Source organism: Rhamphochromis longiceps, linkage group LG14 (genome assembly GCF_057381845.1).
Source record: "Rhamphochromis longiceps isolate RC_006_pf linkage group LG14, R_longiceps_female_GT1.1, whole genome shotgun sequence".
Classification (NCBI taxonomy): Eukaryota; Metazoa; Chordata; class Actinopteri; order Cichliformes; family Cichlidae; genus Rhamphochromis; species Rhamphochromis longiceps.
The window spans coordinates 18,203,161-18,227,328 of NC_140570.1; the positions used below are offsets into that span (position 1 = coordinate 18,203,161).

The 24,168-nt window shown below is 39.5% G+C and overlaps 1 protein-coding gene across 1 annotated transcript; it reads left to right on the top strand.

Moving 5' to 3' along the window:
• The first annotated feature begins 6 nt into the window (after positions 1-6).
• On the top strand, positions 7-22,299 carry kcnj5 (potassium inwardly rectifying channel subfamily J member 5). The gene is made up of 4 exons (XM_085379696.1): positions 7-195; positions 10,050-10,129; positions 12,247-13,120; positions 21,914-22,299. Exons 2-4 carry the CDS (start codon positions 10,067-10,069, stop codon positions 22,297-22,299), a joined length of 1,323 nt encoding a protein of 440 aa, XP_085235822.1. The 5' UTR covers positions 7-195; positions 10,050-10,066.
• Positions 22,300-24,168: the final 1,869 nt, after the last annotated feature.

A 24,168-nucleotide genomic window follows, 5' to 3' on the forward strand; every position in this document is an offset into this window, starting at 1 on the left:
CACAGACAGACCCCCCTCTCACACAGGAGTAGATAGAGAGTGGTGAAGAGCAGAAGGAGCTGGGTGGCAGGAGGGAGGCAGGAGGGCTGTTGTTTATTGAACAAAGCCAGGAAAGGAGCGTGCAGTCCTGGGAAGAAGAGCCGCTGTGAAATGCCTCGAAGGGAGCCCGCCAGCTACTCCTGCAGAGACCTGAAGGTAAGCGTCGTTCACCGCCGATGGAGGAGGGAAAAAAAAGCAGAGGAAGAGACAGGGAGAGGAAGGCAAAAGAGGAGAGGGGAGGTTTTTAAAGCCATTGATGCATGATACGACCGTGGCACCTCGTCCAAGCTGTCTTCTCTCAGTTTGACTGCGAATGGCATAGCATGACAGCATTATTTGTTTGAGAATTGACAAATAAAAAAAGTGTGCATTACTACAAGGAGAAATCCAAAACTGTGAGAATCCAATATCCACTATTTAGAAACAGCGAATGCAATGGCCGATTGAAAGAGAACATGTAAGCTAATTCAAGAGGAAGAGACCGGGAAAAGAAAAATGTTTATGGTACTTCAGCAATAACCTTTATCACCACATCTTGCACTCCCCCCCCTTTACCCCCACCCCAATCCTATGTCACTGCAGTGATATATAGATCATCACTATGCATCCCCTCATTGCAGGGGGCAGGGTAATCAAAAAGGCATTGAATATCTCTGACGCAAGCAGAGAAAAGCCTGTCAACGCTTCTACTGTTTGTGCCTATTTGGGCTCCGTGCTGTAGTTCTCTCAGTACAATGCAGGAGTTTTACAAGCGCAGCAGCGAACCTAAAGTGAACGTGCATCTGTGTGTTACTGTAAGTGTGACTGTGCGCGCGTGTGTGTAGAGGAGGGGGTCTCGCACGTCCAACATGCAGCGCAGCATGTTTGGGCTTTGCATGTTTCTTTTTTTACATTCTATAAAAGTTGGAGATGAAGCAAAGGACATTGGGTCGTGATAGCTGCTGGTATGAATATTGCAGACTGCATCAAAAGTGTTAAGAGAAAATAATTCCTCTTTTCTGGCCTGGAGATTATACAGCTGCTCGCTTTAATGTCTCATGCACCCCACTTTTTTTCCCCAACCTCCCTTACTGTATGGCGGACTCTCTGGGAGACACATCTCAAGAGTTGCTGCTGTAAAACTTTGATGACATTGCAGCGGGCTTAATGGTCACATTAATTGATCTCTAAAGCTCCTGTCTGTCCTGGTATCGTCTCATCAAGGCACATCGGGAAGACGGTGTCAAGGCAATGTGCAGACTCGATCATGATTTTTTAATGTGGAGGAATACTAAAGCCGATGCTCTGATCATTAACCACATTTTTACACATCACTCAAACTCAAACCCAGAAAAAGGGAAAGCCCGGGGTGATATCCTAATGCCGAAATTTGCAACAAAAACCTGCTTATTTGCCACACTCGATGTTACTTTTAATCACTGCAATTCACCGTGACCCTTCTCGCATCTGCTTGAACAGTGATTTGCTATTTCAAGGCTGCAGATGGAAAGTGTGAACTGCTGTGATGTAATGCTTTTTGATAGATAGGCCTTTGACCTCATAGGGCTATCATTGCAACTGTAATTCATGGCTGTGCACCTCATTTCCCCCTCCTACTAAGCCCGTGTTCAGATCTCCCTAACAAGTGGACAAAACAGGGCAAAGGGCAGGAATAATGCTCAGCAGGATCTAAAGAGACTCTCAAAAGACAAGACAGTGTGAATAATTAATTGGATGTGTTTATTTTGTTAAGACTGTGTGTCTCAAGGGGATGGGGAGAAAACCACATCCGCGATTCTCTAATACCACAGTGGCACATTTGTGTCAAGAGATTAGCCAGCCGTGAAGATTTTGTCTGTCTTTCTTTTGCTTTTTGCATCTTTTCTTTTCTTTTTTTTTTAGTATCACACACCCTGGAAAATGTGCATCCATCTCCGAGTGCAGCTCAGAATTACAGTATCTTATTTTTTTATAGATCTACATAAAGATGCCTTGTTTATGCAGCCCTACTGAACTAGTTGCCATCTATAAATTCTCCTTCAGTTTTAGCTTGTGCTCTTGATAAACTACTGTCTATAATTCAAAGCCCCGCCACTCTGTGAGCTGTACATGCAAGCAATCTGATGCTTGTGTTACTTGCAAGAGACAGATGTGCTGAATACAATTTCTTAAATAATCTAGTCTTTCCCTCAGGAAGATCAATCACTCTGTTTATGTGCTCATAAATCTGCAACCAATGGAAATCGGTGCTTGTCCACTGTATGTTAAAGTGGCACCTACAATGCTTATGTAGCAGATTTATAACATGGCACACTCTCTGCTTCTGCCACAACTTCACAGAGCGTGCGTTTTCTCTATAGTCTCATCACACATAAAGTTGATAGAGTGCATGAGACTGCTGCTGCTGCTGCTCCAGCCTACACACAACACAAATAAACCTTCACCCTGTGTTTGGTAATGAGATGACTGCTTCAGGGATCACTGCTTTGTGTCATGGTTGTCTTTTTGTCCAGCACACCTATACTAACATAAAAAACATTAAAGCGTGTCTACACTTCTACATATACCTAGGGTTACCCATCATGAATGGGAAAAAAACAGCTTTAGGGATCTTGTAGCTTGATGCAGTGTTGTTCTGTACGTGGGTAATTGCCAAGAAATCTTTTAAAAATTGTTGGATGTTTCAGGACACTTTGCTCTGAACATCCCTCAGTGAGCTTTCTAGTAACATATGCTGTCCAGGTGGTGTGAGAGGATTAAAAACTAATGCTGCAAAGCTACCTCTTTAACAACAGGACTGTAAAATGTACTCTGTCACTGGCTACATTTTAAAAAATGTGAAAAATTGTCACATTTGCAGGTTAAGTGGACATGTTCATGATGGGCCGCGCTCCTTTCTGTTAGCAGCAGGTTATTGCTTGCACTATCCTTTATTTACTATGTTAAGGGAGAATGCTTGCACTATGCACATGGCTGCCTTTGTCAGGCATTGCAGTCTGTAGGAGATGTGCATTGATGTCTCATATCCAGTGGATAACATTTCAAGCCAGGCCAGTTAGCTAAATCACACAAGGGCAATTGCATTGTGGGACATTTACATGGTGCATGTACTTGTAAATATCTGTCTTCAGACATGCTGGCAGAATTGGATGTTGTTTAGTTTGAAATGCACCAGTCTGCTATTTTGTTTGGCCAGTATAACAAATGCCCATCAATATCATTTGCAGACACAATGACAGCTTGACTAAATTCGATCCATATTGTGTAACCATGTTTTTTTCCTTTCTCTTTTCGTAAGAACAATGCGCATTAATCAGCATTGTGATAAATACAGCTTTTTATACAGAAGAGCACATACTGCTGATGCACATACTTAATTTTGAGCACTCGAAAAAAAATTACAATAATAACGTCAAAAAGGATGAAAATGTAAATACACCTCGGATCTGTTCTATCGGATCAGAGTGATTTTTATCAGGTTTTATGCACGGGATGTGAGCATCCATCACCAAGAGGAAGATGATGGATCTGCAAAGTCTCCGTACATTTACCATTCATTAGCAGAGATGCAAGAGCAACGTGCTGCACGGTTAAGGCCTATGGAGTGACACCATGTTCTTTTTTAATTTGACATCTTTTGAAAGAATGTTTTCAAGATTGCTCTGCTTTTTTGCTTCGACACCAACTTGCTTCACATTTATGCAGATTGGACTCACTCACAGCATGTCATCTGCTGTCAGAAACAGAGGTTTGAGCTTTCCGCTGAAGGACACGTCAGCAAAAAACTGAGCAGAGACCTTGTTACTCTGCTGCTATACCCAACATACCGGAATAAGGTTTGGGTTTGTTTTGTTTTTTGTTTTTTAACATGCAACTGACAGACCCTAATCTCATTTCATTCTGACTTAGTATGTGCTGACTATGGAGAAGGAGCATCCTCAAAGGGACAAGCACGGGGACACAGTGAAGCATGTTATGAATTCTGATCCAGATCATGACCTTTGGCTCTTCCACCATTCTCCATGTGCTGCCCGGCTCTGCAGCCCCACCCCTACCATGCTTGTGGCCTCACTTCACCTCATCTTCCCCTCCTGTTCTGTCCTCTACAGTTAGATGAGGCAGAGGATTAATAAGCGAGTACACTAAGACTGATTTTGGATGCAGAGAATTTGTATCAGTGGGTCCAATTTATAGACTGCACAGAAGAAGTTAGGGGGTGTTAGGGAGCATATCCACCTCTCTGCCTCACACATCTCACTTCTGTTTCCATCACGTCTCTCACACTTCAGGCCAGCATGGTTGAAGAGGGTGCGATTTGGCTCCAGTAGGTGTTGGGTTTTAATCCCATCGACTGCCACTTCAGCAGCAATGTGAAATGGCCATCACTTTTTCTTTTGTAAAGGTGCTCATCTTAGTGGAAGACTGACATTTTTGGCTTTGGTGAATTTTTTGTAAAAACTGTACAGTAGTGAAAAGACTCAATCAAGGAAGGTGTGATGCAAAGGATGTGTGTGTGAGAGAGTGGGATGAATCATTAGGAAAATTATTTCTCCAGTGTGAATGGAATGTCTTGGTGCAGCAGTGTCACTCCGGAGAAGGTCATTCGAAGGAAGGGCACAACTGGATACACTCAGCTCACTATCGGGCATAATGGGAAAATGGTACATGGTAAGTTGGTAAGTTCGTGTGTGTGCGTGTGTGTGTTTGCAGAGCCTGGAGACAAACTAGCTGGGGACATTTTTAGTCATTTGACCTGCCCGACCTCAAAGTGTCATAAGTGAGCAGAGATAGGGATGAAGCCATGTTATTTTATGGGCCAGTCTTAGCCTTGGATAATCATGACAGGTCCAGTAACCATGACTGAAGGGAGGAGTGGAGAAGCGTGGACAGTCAAGCAAATACAAAGCTCTTGTGCTCCTGTAGAAAGACTCTACCAGTGCAGATATCTTTACCATGCAGGGACTGGTAAACCTAAATCTAGCTGACGTCTTAATGTCTTAAGATAATCCTAAAAACATCTTCACAAAATTAGCAACATCTGCCTTTCTTCTCTTTTTATTCTATTTTTTCTTATTCTTCATCCTCAGCCTGTGTTTTTATTTATTTTTCTCACTATCAGCACCATTTGTCTTTCTTTTTTTGATGAAACAACAGAAAACACTCATCCATGAGCTCAAAATCTATGGATGAGATCCTCCAATAGTCCTGTTTTTACCGTTGAACTAAGGGATACTGCTGTGTTTGCTGCATATCTTGCTGCCATTTGTAACCCTGTCATGCTCAGCAGAAAGGTCAATGAGGAATGGTGAAATGAAGCACCACTGTCAGGTAAAAGTCTAGTGTGAAGTCACTAAAAATGCATGCTGTTTTATTTGTATTAAAAATACTGCAGATTTTATCTTTTATTTTGGATCCTGAAAGTTATTCCTGACTGGGGCGAGCGTCAGCATTTCCAAAATAAGCACAATTGCAAAGCTTTCAGACAGGAAATAAGGAAAGCACAATCGATAATCTCCACATAATGTGAAATAAAGAAGAAATTGGGGGATTACTGAACCAAACAGTTGATCAAGTAAGAATTATAATTCAGGATTGGATCTGATTCAAGGGCTTTATTTGCATGTTGGTGATTAGTATTGATGTGAACCTCTCTTAGCTCAGTTACAAGCTCGCTCTTACTTCACAAAGCTGACAATACAAGTTTCTGAAGTTCAGGAAAATATAGGAAATTAAATCACAAAGCAAATTCTATTCAGTACCAGTCAGCCCCTGAGGGGAAATTATAGTGCTTGCTACAGGTTAGACGGAGAACAAAGCACATTTTGCTGCGCTCTGTATGGATAATTGTTTATAGCATGCGGTGTCAGCAAATAAGGGAAATATATGTAGTGTAGATATCCCTTAGGAGGCAAGTTGCCTGGTTTACTAGTACCTCTTGGCTTTAAACACAATAGATGAGTGCTCTTGTTATCAGGACACAAACACAATTCAACCAAAGCATCCTGTCACTCTTCGGGTAACAAGATAAATGCTTGTTACCCTCTTAAAGCGCTGAGATAAAACACCCCAGCTGGTATCCATTTCGAACACTTCTCATTCGGGCTTGTTGAATCTGCAACTGCGAGCAGACACTGCAATTACAGCCTTTCTGAAAGCGCACACGGGTCTGGAGTTCACAAATCTCTGGGGAATCATATTTAATTCATGGGAGAACCTAAAAAAAAACGAGTCAGAAAGTGAGACCTTGCAACCCCTGCAATGTATTCAGCAAGTTATGCTGAAAGCTTTGTGCGCACCTCTGCTGTCTGTCTGTCTGTCTGTCTGTGTTTTCTCTGCTCAGATGCCTGTCACGTCACTCTGCCCTTTGCTTTGGACGAACATTGTCAACACTACATTCCTGTGTGGATCTGGTTTGTGACGTGGTCCTCTCACTTCCCCTGTGCTCGCTTTTGTATTCCCTCCCCTCGTTTGTCAGTGATCAAATAAAGTAACATCAAAGACAGATGGCAAAGAAATGTCAGGTGTTGTTAAGGTCAAGAACGAGCCACAAAGGTAATTTACTGTTCCTTTGCTTGGTTACTTTCAAGGCCCCGTGTATCCCTTGTTCTTTGAGCAAATTAAAAGTATCTGATTTTCAAATAACACCCAGGGGCTCTATAAATTAATTGCCTCTTTTGGGGCTCCAAAGGTGTAGTAAGATTGCTTCCAAAACTAGGGCTTCATCTGAAACCCCACATACACACCACTTCCCTCTAAAATTATAGTAGTGGCAGTAATTAAATCCCACATCATTCAGGAGACGTTCAAAGTGTTCCCTTTCTACTTTCCCTGTCACTTTGGACCTCACACAACAGATGTTTAAAAATACCTGTTTTGTAATACAACTCAACAGCAGAGGAAAAGCTCTTTAAAACCGCATCACACTGCACCGGAGGCTGTCACAGCACATCACCTACTGGCTTCAGTTGTGCTAAAAACAACCACAAAGAAAATATGTATGCTCATTTTATATTGGAATGAATGTAAAGGGAAGGAAACAGCTGAAGGTGCTTATTTCTCTGCCACTAACTGATTAAGAGAATAATCATTAAATTTAATGGGCAGGATGATGAATAGAGTGAAAGCAGTGTTCGGGGTTTTTTGTTGTTGTTGTTTCGTTTTTTATCGAGAGAGCGGTGTGTGCGAGTGGGTACACACAGTCACAAGAACTGGCAACGATGGCGATGAGGAGCCTGCTCTTTGGGAAAATGACATCATTAAAATAAAAATGTGCAGCTGAGCCTCATCATCCAGGCAAATTGGTCAGCATTGGGCACTGGGTCACCTCCAGCGTGATGAGGTCAGCTAATCCCTTACTTAGGTCTTGTTTGGTGGTTATAGTCAAATATTTAATATTTACTTCATGAGTCTGAACTGGAAATAAAATTAAGCGAGCACATCAGGGTTGTTCAGGTGCTGACTTTTGCCCTCACGTCCTCCATTTGTGTGCATTATTTTGTGCATGAAATGATGCACAAATGATTTGCTTTGTCAAACCTAGTTTACAAGAAACTGAATTCATGGAAATGCTCAGCCTCACAGCTGATATCCTCAGTGTGGTTAGGTTTATGTAACAAATGCTCACATCCTGTCTTGTGATTCAGTCTTGACCTCAAATGTTCCCTGCGCTGTGTATACCAAAACATAACCGTGAAAAAATATTCATGCTTGACTTGCTACATGCAGATAGTGCATTGCCAGTACAGTTATTGGTAAAACATGCAAACTACACTGTCAGCAAACATTTTGGCACGTTCAGTGCTCTAGTTTGGCAGTGTGCTGTGTTCATTAACTAGCAGCGTGCGGCCATGATGCTAGCTCTTCTTGGCGGTGATCACCTACAGCAGTTTTTTGAGCTAAATACTAATAAATACATATGGCTGTGTTCTCACTGATTAAAGCTCAACTCAATGTCATTCAAGAAACCAGTTTGAGGTGACTGGAGTTTTGTGGCACCAGAAGATGGGTGCACTGTGGTCATAAAGGGATAACAGGATCAGCAACAATACTCAGATGGGCTGCATTACTTAACTGGTACAACTAGACGCATTTTCTAATTTTGATGACATAATTGGGACCTGTGTGGTCTTCTGCTGTTGTAGCCAATCTGCTTCATGTTGTGCATTCAGAGACGCTCTTCTCCATAACTTAATTGTAATGAGTGTTTGGTTTGTTTGTTTTTTTGCTTTGTTTTTCAGTTGTTGTTGTCTCCCTGTCAGCATTTGGTCATTCTCCACTGACCTCTACTATCAGCAAGACATTTTATGCCAGTGAACTGCCACTAACTGGATATTTTATGTGTTTTACTGACCAATATAAAAACAAAAAGGTCAGGAAAAATGGGAAAAATCCTAGCAGGTCAGCAGCTGTCTCACGTTCAGATTCACATAAATCACCTTTCTTCCTCATTTCTGACACAGTTAGAACTTTAGCTGAATGTCTGGGCCATGTCTGCATTCCTAAATACGTTGAGCTGCTGTCTTGTGATTTGTTGGTTAGATATTTGGGTTAACAAGCAGTTAAACAGGAGTAAAAAATAAAGACATTTTGTGCCTTTATATTTTGAATATCTTTTGTTTTCTTCAAAAATAAGCTTACTTTTGCTTCTACGCAGCAAAGTCAAGCTGCCATAACAGTAATTTCCCCCCACAAGTACATCCCTGGAAATGCCTACATGAAAGAAATCTTTATATAGACTTTTGAAAAAATATATTGCAACAATTACAACTGCAATGGCTTGACCTTTTTTAACCTTATAGCTTTCTGTGATCTCTTAATATACCATCTGGCAAACCCTGACATAATGACAAATTCATGCGATTTCAAAGCCATTCATCCATTTTCTGCTTATCTGAGTTCTGGTCTTGGAGAAGCAGTCTGAGCAGAGACACACCTTCTTTCTATGCAGCCACAGGCCAGATGAGACATGAGCTCCTAAGTGTATCCTCTTCAGGCCAAGTGTTTTGGGTGCTCAAAACACCTCGCCTTAAGAAGTGTCCAGGAAGCGTGCTGTTGCCCAAATTGTCTTCTTTCAATGTGCCATCTCTATTCTGAGTACTTCCTGAATTACTGAGATCCAAGAGTGAACCTAGAAACCATTTGAAGTTTGTTTTATTGAGTCTATTTTGTAAAACAGTGCACTTTCATGGGTGATGTTATTCTTTCATTTTCTACCTATATGTTGTAGGCGTGGTTTAATTCAGTTTTAATTAGATTTTATTTATATAGTGCCAAACCACAACAACAGTTGTCTCAAGGTACTTTATGTTGCAAGGTAAAGACCCTGCCAGAGATTAATAATAACTAATGATTAAATTCAGAATGGTGTAAAAACACAGTTAGTGGGGGGAAGAAAAAAAAGAGTGAAGAAGAAACAACAAATCAACACTCACTCAACTCACCTCTCATTCTCACCAGTCCACCTCTTAATTTCAAGCTGGACCCTCATCCCTCCTTTGAACCAGGCCTGAGATACTTTATTGGTGCAACAACTCCTTCCCAGTCTGGAACCTACCATTTTTTTTTAGCTTAAAACCACTGCCTCAGATCTGGAGGTGCTAAGGAAAACTGCCGCAGTGTAAGCTGGAGGTCAACAATCCACAAAAAGCAGAGTCGAGATCCTGTGAACATAAACCAGACAGCCTTAAACCACTGGCTGCGCCTACAAATCCTGTCTGCAAAAGTTATGACCAACATATTTTCCAAAGCACCCAAATCTTGCTACAGTTGCACACGGACCAAATCAGCTTCAGTAATGGATGCAACTAAATGCAATGTGTTCACGCAATACCTGTATCTGTTATGCAATACCTAGGGGTTGAAATGTAAAAAGCCTGAGATTGTACCTACAATGCAGTATGTACTCTTTCAGTAACATAGCTATGACCTTTTATTGTTTGTCGCATTGGTTTATTTAAAAAAAAAACAAATGACCATTCTGGAAATATGTTTAGTATAACAAATCCCATGAAGCACTTTTTCATTTTCGACAGGTTAGCTCCAGCTGAGGATGGCAGGAGATTCCCGAGTCCTAATGGACCACAACATGGAGATAGGCGTCACCCCTGCACAGGTATTCGCACAGTACACACACTGTATTTTGCCCAATCTGTATTACTTTATATTTAAACAACTGGGAGAGATTAACTGTGAAATACTAGAGAAACTATATGAGAGAGTGGAGGTGAGACCTCGTTTTTGGGAAAGCAGGGGTAGAAAAATAGATGAGAGATATATAGAGAGACGATAAGAATGAATAATATGGAAAGCTCTGACATTGAAAACAAAGCATTGTGGAAAGCATTATGGAAATGCTTAAGAACTTAAGAATTTATCTACCCTATAAAGTAGATATGCTGTAGAATTATTGAATAGATAAAATAAGTACTATGAACATGAATTAAGGCTACCAAAGTGTAATTTTTTTAGTAGTTTAAATAAGTGTTTAATTCAGTTTACCTGGCAGTGAAGATAATGACCAAAAAAACAGCCATCCCAAATAACTAGTGGAGTTGTTATCCATCCTGAATTCCCAAGCTGATTGAAACTTATGCAGCTTACTCAACCTTGTCTGGCGAGGCTCAGTGAGAGAAAACTCCCAGTACTTACTAGTGCCAAACAGAGACAGCTAATGAATTTGTTTTAAGGGCCATCACCCCCAGGGACAGTATTGACTACAAAGGCTGGAGTTTGGGCAGCACTAGCTGTGATGTCTTCATCTATCACTCAATTAACCCAGCTCAAAGAGTGGAAATGAAAAGGCCTGTTTTGGCTGTCTTTCATTGAAAACCTCTGTAGTAGCGTTTAACAACTCGAGAAAACACGGCCATACGTCAAGTCATCTTGTCAGTAGAGAAGAAACGCTTAAAGCATTACCTTAAAAAGCGGTGTGCCGACTGCATTCTGCATGACTGTTTGATGCATTTTCCCTGACTATGGTCTGTAATAAGGAACCGCATTGACATTTAGTGAACGCACGGTCATCAAGCCACTAATTGCAATGCAGATCAATAAGAATAGTCTTTCAATTCTTCTTTTTCAAAATGGTCCTTAAAAACTGATTACATTAAATCTATATCTAGAAAATCAATAGTATATAGATGTGACCTAGCACAGCTGCAGTTAAAAAGCAGCTGACACAGATTTGAAAATTAAAATAAAAATCCGGCAGGTTTTATTTTTCAGGCATTACAATCAAAGGCACCAAAAAGGACACTGTTTGTGGCTCACACTGTGCTGTTCTCCAACTAAACTACGATAATGATCATCCCTATGATGGATGCAACTTCCCTGTTGATGAACGTGTGGCTGTGGGGAGAAATGGTTTGCAGGTGTAAGATTAGCAGAAAGAGACACAATCGTTGTCTCGTCTTGACACAATCATTTCATTTACCAACTGAGATCTGACAGCGTCAATGTCTCAATAAAGAGTCCCTGTGCTTTTCTGAAAGGTCCCTTAAAACATTGTCTTTGGTGTATGTTGGTCTTTTATGTATTTATTTGTGTAAGAGGGAGGCCAAAAAAACATTTTTTTTTCCAAATCATGTTTGAATTTATAGCTACATTGTGAAGCATTGCCTTTTCTAACCATAAATAAACTCAACAAAATATGATATTATAATATGATATTATAATAATGCCTACAAGTGTAAGGTGATTCTTTAGTTATACATCAGTTTTTTTAGGGTCTTTTAAAGGGTCTTTTAAAGGATGGTGGTAGATCTGTTCTTATCCGAGGTTGCAAATGTTCCATAGAGTGCAAAAGAACACAAGGGACAGGGAGGAAGGCAGGGCACAGTTGTGGAGCCAGATTGCCTCGCTGGAGCTGGGCCAACATAGACAAAGGCTTGAGTGTCCTTGTGTTCTTGTTGTGTCCTTACTCTCTGTTTCTTTTTTGCCCTCTGTGTATACATAGACATCTACAAAGTGACTTTGTAACAGCTCTTAATTTGATTTGCCTCGCTTATCTTCTCTCCCTCACCTCTAGTGTGGCTTAGCAAAACCTGATAGAAAATCCCATACTGCAGTGATAGTTAACACATACATCTTCCAGCACACTATGCCTAACAAATTCTTCAGAGCAAATCAATGCGGGTAAAATATCTCTCTAATTCTGTCTTTTCATGCCTAATTTCTTTGACCGTTTTTCTTTTCCTTACTTTAGCACTCTGTCTTTTTTCTTTCACATAGGTGAAGAAGCTTCCCAAACATTTGAGGGAGCCTCAGATCTCTACAGAGCGAACCCACCTGATAGCCGACCCAGTGAAGAAGCCACGTCAGCGCTACGTGCAAAAGGATGGTAAATGCAACGTTCATCATGGAAACGTGCAAGAGACCTACCGTTACCTCAGTGACTTGTTCACTACGCTGGTGGACCTACGCTGGCGTCTTAGTTTCTTTATTTTCACACTGGTCTATGTAGTCAACTGGCTCTTCTTTGGGTTTCTTTGGTGGCTGATCGCACTCATCCGTGGGGATCTAGTGCATGGTGACGAGGAGGGCTGGACCCCCTGTGTGGAGAACCTTAATAGTTTTGTCTCAGCCTTCCTCTTCTCCATTGAAACGGAGACCACCATTGGGTATGGTTATCGTGTAATTACCGAAAAATGCCCTGAAGGTATTATACTACTTTTGGTGCAGGCCATCTTGGGTTCCATTGTCAATGCCATGATGGTGGGCTGCATGTTTGTTAAGATTTCACAGCCAAAGAACCGTGCTGAGACCCTCATGTTCTCACACAACGCTGTCATATCGGTGCGAGATAACAAGATGTGCCTGATGTTTCGGGTGGGCGACCTGAGGAACTCTCACATTGTGGAGGCATCGATTCGAGCAAAGCTGATCCGCTCACAGCAGACCAAAGAGGGGGAGTTCATCCCGCTCAACCAGACTGACATCAACATTGGCTTTGACACAGGGGATGACCGGCTGTTCTTGGTCTCACCACTCATCATCTCTCATGAAATAAATGAGAAGAGCCCCTTCTGGGAAATGTCCCTGGCGCAAATGGAAAAGGAGGAGTTCGAGATTGTGGTTATTCTTGAGGGAATGGTGGAGGCCACAGGTATGAAGGGGGTAAGATTATCAGGAAGGGGTAAAGGAAGTATGGGAGGGCATACAAATGAGGATAAGTCAATAAAAAAAGAGATGAGGAAATGTTGCAAGCAGTGAGCTAGGATGGATTAATGGATGGAGAGGCGAAAGAGGAAAGGTGAGCCTGCCAGTAAGCGCTGCTTACTGGAAATGATGGAAAGACAGAGATACTAATTAAAACCTAATAATAATGCATTAAAAAATAGAAGACATTTTTTTATATCTTTCCTATTCTATATGGGTCAGTTTAGAGTCAATAAATTGTTTGAAATGTATATTTTCTTAATTCCACAACAGTTGTTGACTGTTCTTTTATTTAATCTTTAACTGCAAAACTAAATATTTCTTCCTTCAACCGAGGCAGACAAATAAACTCTAAAACCTCTTTACAAATGTTTATCTGTACCGGCATCTCTACTGTTGCTACTTCAAAGTTTTGCCTTTGATACTGTTTATTTTCAATTCAATGAAGCGTACCTACCTGCAATGTTGGCGTGTGTTTTTGGTAAAAACCAAGCAGTCCTGAAAAGTGCTGCAGGCTGGTTACATTAATGGCGCAGAGATGACCAGGTGTATCTGTAAAGTTCCAGAAAGTATTTCCCAGCTTAAAACTGCAGTCAAGACCACAAGTTCAACACAAGTCATTTGTCAATCTAACTTGTTCCTGTGGCTAAATCAAGTATTGTTTATATGCCTAACCTGCATTTTTTAATGGCCTTTGTTGAAGGACTTATTACAATATACTCATTTTAAATTAATTGAATTATACATGCTACTAATTTACTTTACTGGATTGCATCATACTTCACATGAGTAAAGGAGACACACAGTGATTAGCGGTCTGATGATGCCACAGTTGGCTTTTTGAAAATTCTAACAAACCATCAAATGACCTAATATGACCAGACACAGCTTTGCATTCGTGTGAACATTTCTGCTCTATTTCATCTTATTTATTTATTTATTTCCTTTTTCCTGCAAAGCACCAGCAGTCATCCCACTTCCTGCTCACACTGCTTGATACTTGACTCAGGCATTAAATCACCTTTCGCTTCACCGGCAGAGACCATGGCATCATGCAGGGGTTATGTCGTCACTGTCCTTGACCGCTAGGCAACAAACTAATCTGACCATCCACCAGCCCTCCCCCACTTCCTTTTTTGTATGTGAGACTTTCATTCTGTGCGTGAGAAAGAACACAGTGACACACAGAAAGCTACCTCAGGCCCAGGCTTTACGTGTCGTTAATAAAAAGTCATTAATAAACAAAATATCCTGCGTACGACCTCACGTGGATGTCGTCACGTATATTTTGGAAGCGATACATACGTGGGTGGTGAAACTGGCTTCATGCTCTCGCAGCCATTACTTGTTAGCTGTGTAGCCTGTGGTGTGCAGCATAATGGTGAGTAAGGCTCTGGAAATCACTTACAAGAGGTGCTTCCACATTATTTGTTTGTTGTTGTTTTTTGTTTTTTAAAAAAAAGCAAAACACAAACATGACATATTAAACCAAATTTTGCTTTTCAAGTGTAATTGCAATAACAAAGCGGCTCTCTGAAATAAAAGCAGCTTATGATACACTTCACAGTTAGTCAACTTAAAATCGTGGGAAAATGTCACGATACAATAACCGAGTCTAATGAGTATAAGATGAGTAAAATTATGCAATCATGTTCACACTTTTTATTCCAAATTTAAATTGGAGTTTAAAATAAAGTTTAAACTGAATGAGATTCTTACACAAGACTTTGGATCACTTTAGCTGATGCAACAAAAGCTATCAATTTCATATTTAATTGAAAGCAAGGAATGGTTTTACTTTAATAAAAACAAACAAAAAAATAGGCCACCCCTGCTTCCCTCACTCCCTTTTCTATAAAGTCTTAATGGGAATTACTTATTAATACTTATTATTATTATTAGTAGTAGTAGTAGTAGTAGTAGTAGTAGTAGTACTTATTAGTACTTATTAATACTTTTTTAATAATACTATTTAATAAAAATAATAAAACCTTTTTTAAAAAGTTTTATGACACCTATTTGAAAATTCCAAAGTGGTAATGTTGTGATTTGATTGAAAAACTTTCCTACATATCCATAGATGTAGATACTAACGAGCCTGTTAAATGCTATATAAGTGATAAGTGCTTATGGAGAAGTCCAGCACAACAGGATAGTCTTTCTCCCACATAAAATGAGGTCATCGCACCAGCTATTTTGCTGCAAAGAGCAGAGATCCAAACTTCCCTGGTCAACAGCACAAACACCTCTGCCCTGTTGTAAAGGGGGGACAATGAGGTACAATCAAGTTTTTATGAAAGTACGCCATATGTAGGCAAATAACATTGCCGTGCAGTCAGCTATGAGAAGAGCACACAGAGACTGTGTGCAAAGTGCAAATAAATGATTCAGTCTTCTTTCATTAATTGGCATGCAGACTCAAACATGCAATCCATATTGTATTAACTCAATTAACAAATATCCATCTATCTTTCTCAAAATAGCCATACCCGACATGAGAATACTGGTGCCTTGGTTTGAGCTTTTATGCTGCAACACAGCATGAGAGAGAAGTCATTCAATGATTGCAAACAGCAATTTGCTGACCCTCCTTTGCAGTGGAGGTTTTAGTTATCTTAATAACAATAATAATGATGTAAAATTCGTCTTTCTTTTTTTCTTTTTTTTCCTTTTTCTTTTACAAAATGTTGTGGTGTAACAAACAGGACGCTGTTGGTGTCTTGACTGATTTTGGGAAAATATCCCTTTACAAAGTTGCACTTTTGAGGAAAGTCTCTTCTCAATTACATCACAGTCCAGTGCAATTCAATAATCCATTTTGGAGGGTGGCTTCTTTAATGAGAATCAAAACACTGGAATGAATCCTGTGGCCAAGAATTATGGAAATGTGGGGCAACATTTATTAAAAACATGGGAGCAAATTGTATTACATGTGCATGCACTACGTTTTATGCACTCAATTTAGTAAAGTGTGCCTTGCTTGTAATTTCCTCATTGGCTGCACTCTGGCTGTGACTTTGAGTCAGACTCTAGATTTAAGATGTACGGTCACGGTAAAAAGAAAGTACACCCTCTTTAAATTCTAAAGTTTTACATATTGGGATATGATAAGAAATAATAACAGTGCCTTAGATGAACTGCAAAGCAGGAAATATATATTACACAGTTTATTCAAACAAAACAATGGCCAAAATTCTGAAACACTTTAATATAAAAGGTACACCCTTGATGTTTCCATATAAACTCAGAGAATAAGTAGCAGCTAGATGCTCCTAATTAAATGCACTTGATAAAGTGATCATCAGCAAGTGTGTACCTAAAAGGTAGAGCTTTAGGTATTTGTCAGGTCTGAAACACTCAGTTTAAAACAATGTTTGGAGGAAACACATTCAATTGAGTTAGATTTTCCTTATATAGCACCAAATTAAAACAACAGTGGCCTCAAGGCGATTCAGATTGTAAGGTAATGGCCCTGCGACAATACAGCAATGATCCTAAATCTAGTCAATTTGGCATAAAGTTGATCATCTCCTGTGAGAAAGATCATTCACAAGTGGAAAGCATTCAAGACAGCTGCCAATCTTCCCAAGAGTAGATATCCCAATAAATTAATTCCAAGGTCAGATTGTGCAAGGCTCAAAGAAACTGAAAAAAGAAGAGCAAGTTGTTTGGATATAATGCATAGCACCATGTTGGTAAAAACCAAACACAACATATCCACACGTACACCTTATACCAACTGTAATGCATGGTGGTGTAGGGCTAATGATATGGGCTTTTTTTGCATTCATAGTCCCTGAGCACCTTGCAGTCATTGAGTAGACCATGAACTGTACTGCATACCGAAGTATTTTAGAGGTAAATGTGAGTCAGTCTGTCCTACAGTGAAAGCTTGCCCCAAACTGAGTGATGCAACAGGACAATGAACCCAAGTAGAAAGAATCAAACAGAATGGCTGAAAAAGAAAAGACCTAAACCTGACTGAAATCCTGTGGCAGGAATTTAAGAAAGCTGAGCATAAATGCAGGCCCACAAACCTTGATGAACTGATACACCTTTATAAAGAAGAGTGGGTCAAAACTCCTCCACAGCTATGTAAGAGATAAAGTCATACAGCATCTTCACTCACAAAACACTCACTGCGGTACTTTAAAACAATAAAGCCACTAGAGGTTTGTTGTCAGCAACATACAGCAGATGCAGTTTTGATGTTTTATATTAGGAAACTAAAACTGTACGTGACCATGCTTCATTCTATTTAGTACTTGCTGTGATGGAGGCCCAGTCATATACACTATGTTGCTAACAACAAACTTTGCTGTCATTATGAGAAGTGTTTCTAAACTGAACTGAACATAGTGTGTTTGTCCCCTGTGTCCTTCACAATATTTATATATAAAATAAACCCTCTTTTATGCCAGTTCTCAGAATACAGAAAGAATATTGCATCATCATCATTGTTGCTTGTGAAAACAACGGTGTCTGCACTGCTGTTTTTTGTTTTATACTTTGCAAGAAAATTCATAAAACCGATATCTGCAGCAGGACCCACAAATATGATTTCAAATGGTGAAAAGAGAGACAAATGAAAAGAAAAAAAGTGAATATGACTGTAGGCTGCCAGAATTAATATAAAGCAAACAATCTTTTCAAACACTGAGATGGGGCCATTAAAGTTTAATACAAACAATAACTAAGCTTAGAATGACATTTCAGGAGTCATTACTTATTTATTTTTTTATTTACTTAGTTGGTTGGTTTTCATTGTTTATGTTTATTTGTTTGTTTGTTTGGTCATCATTTGTGATTCTTTGATAGAGGCTGATTCTTGATTTACAATACAAAGCCTGCAGCCTATGTATCAGCAGTTAAGTTCATTAGAGCATGTTTAATAGCAGATTTTCAGATTGAAGAAGGATGGTCAATTGTCTCGAGGTTTTTGCCTCGGCCCACAAACAAAAAGTAGAAAGAAAGTCACAAGATAAGCCCTCAGCATCTTTGTTCATCAGAGGACACGTGTGTACTGACAGGAACCCTTGAGGGCAAAAACAAAAGAGTCAAGACACATGGTCAAGTTACAACCTTCAACTTGACCTTTACAATTTAACTTTTTTGATGATACTGTTTATATGGTTTATCCGTTAGCAAGATTACTACAACTATTTGCATGATGGACACATTGGTAGTAAACAAAATCACCTAGAAGAGACTAATACATTATGTGTCAATGATGTTCTAGGCTCTATCACTGTCACTTACTGTAAGGATATGTCAAGTTCAACAAATCGTTTCCACCTGGATTTCAAGTCATGGTATGCTCACAGGTCATGATCTTTTTCCATGACGGCAGTTTTCCATGGTAGCCTTTTTCCTTTGGAAAAGAATCTGTTCCATTTTCCAGCAGGCATGATACCATGAGACTTAAAGTTGCACCTCCAAATGGAAACCAATGAAATATATGGTTTCCATTTGGAAAATCCTTTTTTTTAAATTCACCCTGATTACTACATTTGTGCGGCATTGTTTTGGAGGAAATGTACTCGTTGCACTCACTGTATGGATGAAACAAATCTGAGTCCTCTTTACAAGCTGTAGAAATCTCCAGATACTGCTTCTGCAGAAGTGACCAAATTATCCTAAAAGAAACATCAGTTGTTTTTTTTACTGTATATTTATAATGTATCACAATGAAATTTACAATAACAATCTACACATGGCTATCAGGAGGGTCTTTGTTTATTAAAATGGCTAATAAACAAGGGGGGGGGGGGGGGAGTACTATCTGATCACAACAATAGGGACTAAATTAATTCATTAGCAAAATACTGTAATTATATCTGTGAAGTCTCTATCTTCCACGAGGCCAATATAAAGTCAAATATTGTTTTGTGACAGTCATGACAAAGCCTGTGCACCACTACATGCCAACAGGAGAAGGTACTAAGGATCTTCATTGAACAGCTTAATGGATTTAGACTACTAAACTAGGGCTTTAAAACAAACACATCAAATACTATTTCAACAACCTTAAAATACACTATAGAATCTCTTGTCATTAGGAACTGAAAGATGCTATATTTCACAAGTTAAATGTGGAAAGTAGGCCACTCATATCCAGAGGGAAAGCTGAAGAAAATGTGCAAAAGCCTCTCCTCTCACACTAGATACCATATCAGTTTCATCCCATGCTTGATGTTTTTGGGGATGTTACATACATACAGATTATTTATTTCAAAGGTTATCGATGGAAAGTCAGATGTTTGCAGTTTAAAGTGATATACAGCTACATATCGCGCGTGTGAATGATTGCTCCAGCTTGGAAAGTTGTGGCAGTGATTATTTTGTGGCTATTTTAAAAGCTGTAAGTCTTATTAGCTAATTGACGCAGACTTTTCAAAGCTGCTGATATAAAAACAGACAGAATACTGAGAAGTGGGAAAACTTACTTTGCTGTCAGAAGTTTATATGCATTCACTGTGGGCACGAATGCCATGGTAATTTGGGGTTTTAATGATTTCTTTGAACTGTTCTTTGTTCCTGGGTGGAATGATTGTACAGCACACATCTTTATTGAAAAACAAATTGCGTGGACAGGTTTCCATACAATTTGGAATTCTTTGTTCCATGCAAGGACAAAAGCACATCTATACAGACCCAAATCTATACAAACACTTGAAGGTTATATAATGCCTTTTAACTTGATAAGCCTTAGGCATATTGAGTAAACAACTGCAGATTCCAAGAGCAGTATTTCAAACAAATCTATGTAAATATAAGTTATTTGGGTATGGCACCCCTTTGCCAAGACGTAAAAGAAGAGCCAAACTGTCACAGAGAAATGGTTAGGATGTTCATAATAAACCCAGGAACCATTAAGTCTCAAGCTTGCCATGAACTGGAAACTACTAGAACATCAGTGTCACTGTCCACACTCAATTAATTTTTCTAAAGCCCTGACCTCAACCACATGAACATATGTAGACTTTGCTTAAAAGCCAGGTACGTACCAGGAAAACTAAAGAATTAAGTAATCTCTAATAATTCTGCAAAGAATTTGGCTTAAAAGATCCAGCCAGAAATATGCAAAAAGCTCATGTCCAGTGCAACAATATTTGGACATTTAGCCAAATATTAGTTTGGTTCCCTGTAGGAAGAATTTTGTCCCTGTGTGGATTAGAGAAAATTCACACTTGTGCACTTAATGTTTGTATTGTAAAGTCATTAAAGATGTATGCTGTTCAAATTCCACCCAGGAAAAAGAACAGTTCAAAGATATCAATAAAAGCCCAAGATTAGCAAGACATTTATGCCCATGATGAATAATGTAAGCCTCTGAGCCCAACTTTATATGATTAAATATTGAAATGCTTCATTTTAAAATTGCTTTAAAGTTATCAATGAGGAGGTATGGTGAAATACTGTTTTATTATTTTTTCCTCAATAAAAAAAATGCAGTGGTTTCTGATGCTAGCTGCTATTTAGCTTTAGGTCATATTTAATTTATTAACAAGAACGTATTAACTGCACCACTAACTTTCTGCAGCTCACATTTTTAAGGCTATTTCACACCAGCTACCTACACTGGAAGAAAAACACAGTTATAACTAATGACAACGATAGCAAGAGTTCGACTTAGGTTAGCCAGTTTTCTCAGCCCTACAAATGATATGTAAACATGAGCAGACATTTGCACTTGTCATAAAAGAAAACATGCAAAGGGACTTTTACAGTTGCACTGCTTCAGTAGCTGTGCCACACATCCACCATGTATAATAACAAGACCATGGATGTAGCTCATCAAAAAGGAATGCTATTTAGTTGGAGATTAAGTATCGGAATTTCACGAGTCGGACCACGCCTCCATACTGCTCCTTCTGGTTCTCATCTATATAGGTTCCCCCAGTCCTACAAGCTGTTCAATCTTGTTTACGTGCCCTACCGTCCCTCCCCTTTTCAATTCTTCCTCTTCAGTCCCCTTCGAGGCCTTCCCCAAACCACAGCTCAATTCATGTCCAAGCCATTCACCTTTACCTACTAAAACGCTGTCAAACATAAAATGAGGACGTTATTTATATATTGTTAGTGTTACCAGTTACACTTTTGCAAGCAGAAATGCTGTTATAAAATATATTGTGAATGCTGCCTCCCAAGTCTTATACTTACACCAAGCTTTTATTGTTGCTATTTGAGTAACACACCTGTGTTAAGCCACAGTGTTAAACCATACTTTAATACTTTACTGAGCAAAAGTTACAAACATGCAATTAACATGTGCCTTTAGCATTTAAATGAATCAATGCGTAGTTGTTTTGCCTTTTGACTATCAAAGCATGTGCACACACAATATTGGCATGTGACGTGTACTATTTTTATTCAGATTTGCTTACTATTAAAACACAACTAATGGCATACAGTCTTTTTTATGTGTAAACTCAACAAACTAGCCAAATACTTCAGTGTTTAAAAAAATACTCTAGTTATATGATTGGAGACTGATGATAGGAGTGTAGAGAAAACAGTATGCACGTCTTTGCTGTTCTTTTGTAACCATGAATAATTAACTGATGCTCTTTCTCCCTATGCCTCTTTCTATGTCATTGTGTGCTTACCTATCCACTCTGGTTGTGTGTGTTTGGCTCTCTGGTTTCTCATGTATGGACCCCTCGGACTGTCGTGTGTGCTCTTTGATTTTGTGTGAATGTTTGTGTGTGTACATACACCTGTCTTTACCTTTTGGCAGGGATGACGTGTCAGGCAAGAAGTTCGTACCTGGACACTGAGGTCCTGTGGGGTTACCGCTTCACTCCAGTGCTATCCTTAGAGAAGGGCTTCTACGAGGTAGATTACAATAATTTCCACGATGTCTATGAGACCAACACACCCACCTGCAGCGCCAAGGAGATGGCGGCTAAACTTCGCGAGGAGCCGTTATTGCCACAGCTTTCCCTCCTCAGCCCTGAACCCAAAATGCATACGTTTGACCCCCTAAACCGACTGTCACAGCAGGATCCACTGAGCCAAGATGAGGAGATTGAAGAGAGGGTTTCAGGGGGTGACAGAGGGGAGACCAATGGCTCAGCCGCTGCTTTAGAGGAGCTCCCACTTGCTGACAGACTGTCTGACTGATGGGTTTGACAGCTAAAAGCCCAGAAAACTTTGGATAAAGACATATGACATTATATGGTTTCATTTGGTCAATGGCCGGCTTGGTCCTTTGCAGCACTCAGAGATAAAAGACATATCTCCAGCCACCAACTCATGCAATATTCCTCTACTAGAGTGTCAATCTATAGTATAGATTGGTTTTGTAGACAAATAGTCCACATACAGAGAAACACATGTACAGTATCTATATCTACACTTACAGGTGGGGGGGTTCAGATTGTGTTTTTATATACAATAATGACCACTTACTGCTATAACTCTGACAGTTCAAGTTGTATAATGTAAACTTGAGCGGAAACTGGTAGCCATGACAGCTTACCATGGGCTTATTATGAATCCAGTATTCTCATTTTAGAGTGTGTTAATTCAGCTTCGTTAAAGCATAATCTCATAACTCAGCTCGTGTGTCTGACTGCAGCTTCTGTGTGGTAATGGAACCTTGTTATCTGCAATTTTTTTTGATTTAATATAGGAGATTATTATCCTTTCTCTGTCACTGTTGTTCTTCTGCGTCAGAAATCTCACTCACCTAGAAGGAAAGAGTCTTCAAGTATGCACAAACAAATAAGAACATTATGAAGGCAATGTGTGCCGGCAACCACAATCCAGTGTTATTTTCTTTGATCGCACTTTTTCTCACGTCTGTGCTGTCTCTCGTTATAGATGTCTAATTCTGTCCTCGACACACTGGGAGCCTTGACCCAAAACAAACCAGCTAGTACCTCATTTTCTACCCATTTTCAGGTTTTTAAACTAAGAATAACAACAAGGCAAATGCTGGCAAAACTGCATAAATGTGCTACGGTATGGTTGGTTAAAGATTTAATTCACCTGCCCACTGCAGCAAATGAAGCTTTCATTTCAAGCCCCTGGTACATAAAGCACAATTTCTTTATAAAGGGGACTCCACACTGACCTACCCTACCCTCCCACCTAGCCACCGCCACTGGCTAATGCATGTCAGTTCTAGTTAAAACTAACATCCAGATATAGCTTTCAACACTTATATGTAATGTTCAAGCTCAAATCCTATTTGAAATGCTCTTGATTTTTATATATGACAATTTCAAATGCTCCTCAAGCAAAATGTAATATCCCATGTATCCGTTTTATGGTTTTTTTTTGTTTGTTTTAAAAGCTTACAGATAATCAACCTTGATATTTTCAGCTGCATTAAAGCTAAATATACTAAAGATATAAACAGGATGTCTTATTTCGTGACTTTAGCATCTGGCTAACTTATTGCTGTTCTTTTTTCCCCCCTTTGAAGGTCACCCTCAGCTTTTGCCCTATAATCTGGCACTTTTTTAGTGAGCACACACATTCAGTCTGCAAATTCACCACCATCACACAAGCCCTAGATGTTTCACATTATATACTTTATGGTCCTTTAAACTTTAGACTTGTCCTTGAAGGTCACTTGAGCTTGCATGGATGAGGTAACAGGAAAAACAGGGTATTTTCTAGTCAGCCAAATTATACATTAATTAATTCTACATTCATTCTACAGTATACTGTCACATGATGTGCAATTTTAAAATCACCAAAAGAAAACCCCCCATTTTTTGGGTAATTTCTTTTATTTAATTTGATGCCTTTTTTTAAAAATGATTTTCACTATGACATTTTGGCACCTTAGTATATTTATCATTCAAGTGAGGTCATTTTTTTCATTCCTTGAATGTCATCTGTTTTCTGTGTGTTCTTGTGGGAATAAACATAATATGGCCGAAAGAACAACATGTTCCTTTTAGATAATCTGCACATGCACAAACAAGTGTATGGGAGTCTATGAATGTGTAGGCATTTCGCACATGACGTTGCGACTGA

What these genes read in the sequence shown, in the direction of transcription:
- kcnj5 (XM_085379696.1), top strand. Translation starts at nt 10,067, where the DNA reads ATGGCAGGAGATTCCCGAGTCCTAATGGACCACAACATGGAGATAGGC. An exon ending in TAGGCGTCACCCCTGCACAG is followed by an intron (nt 10,130 to 12,246) that starts GTATTCGCACAG and finishes TCTTTCACATAG; the next exon opens with GTGAAGAAGCTTCCCAAACA. An exon ending in GGGAATGGTGGAGGCCACAG is followed by an intron (nt 13,121 to 21,913) that starts GTATGAAGGGGG and finishes ACCTTTTGGCAG; the next exon opens with GGATGACGTGTCAGGCAAGA.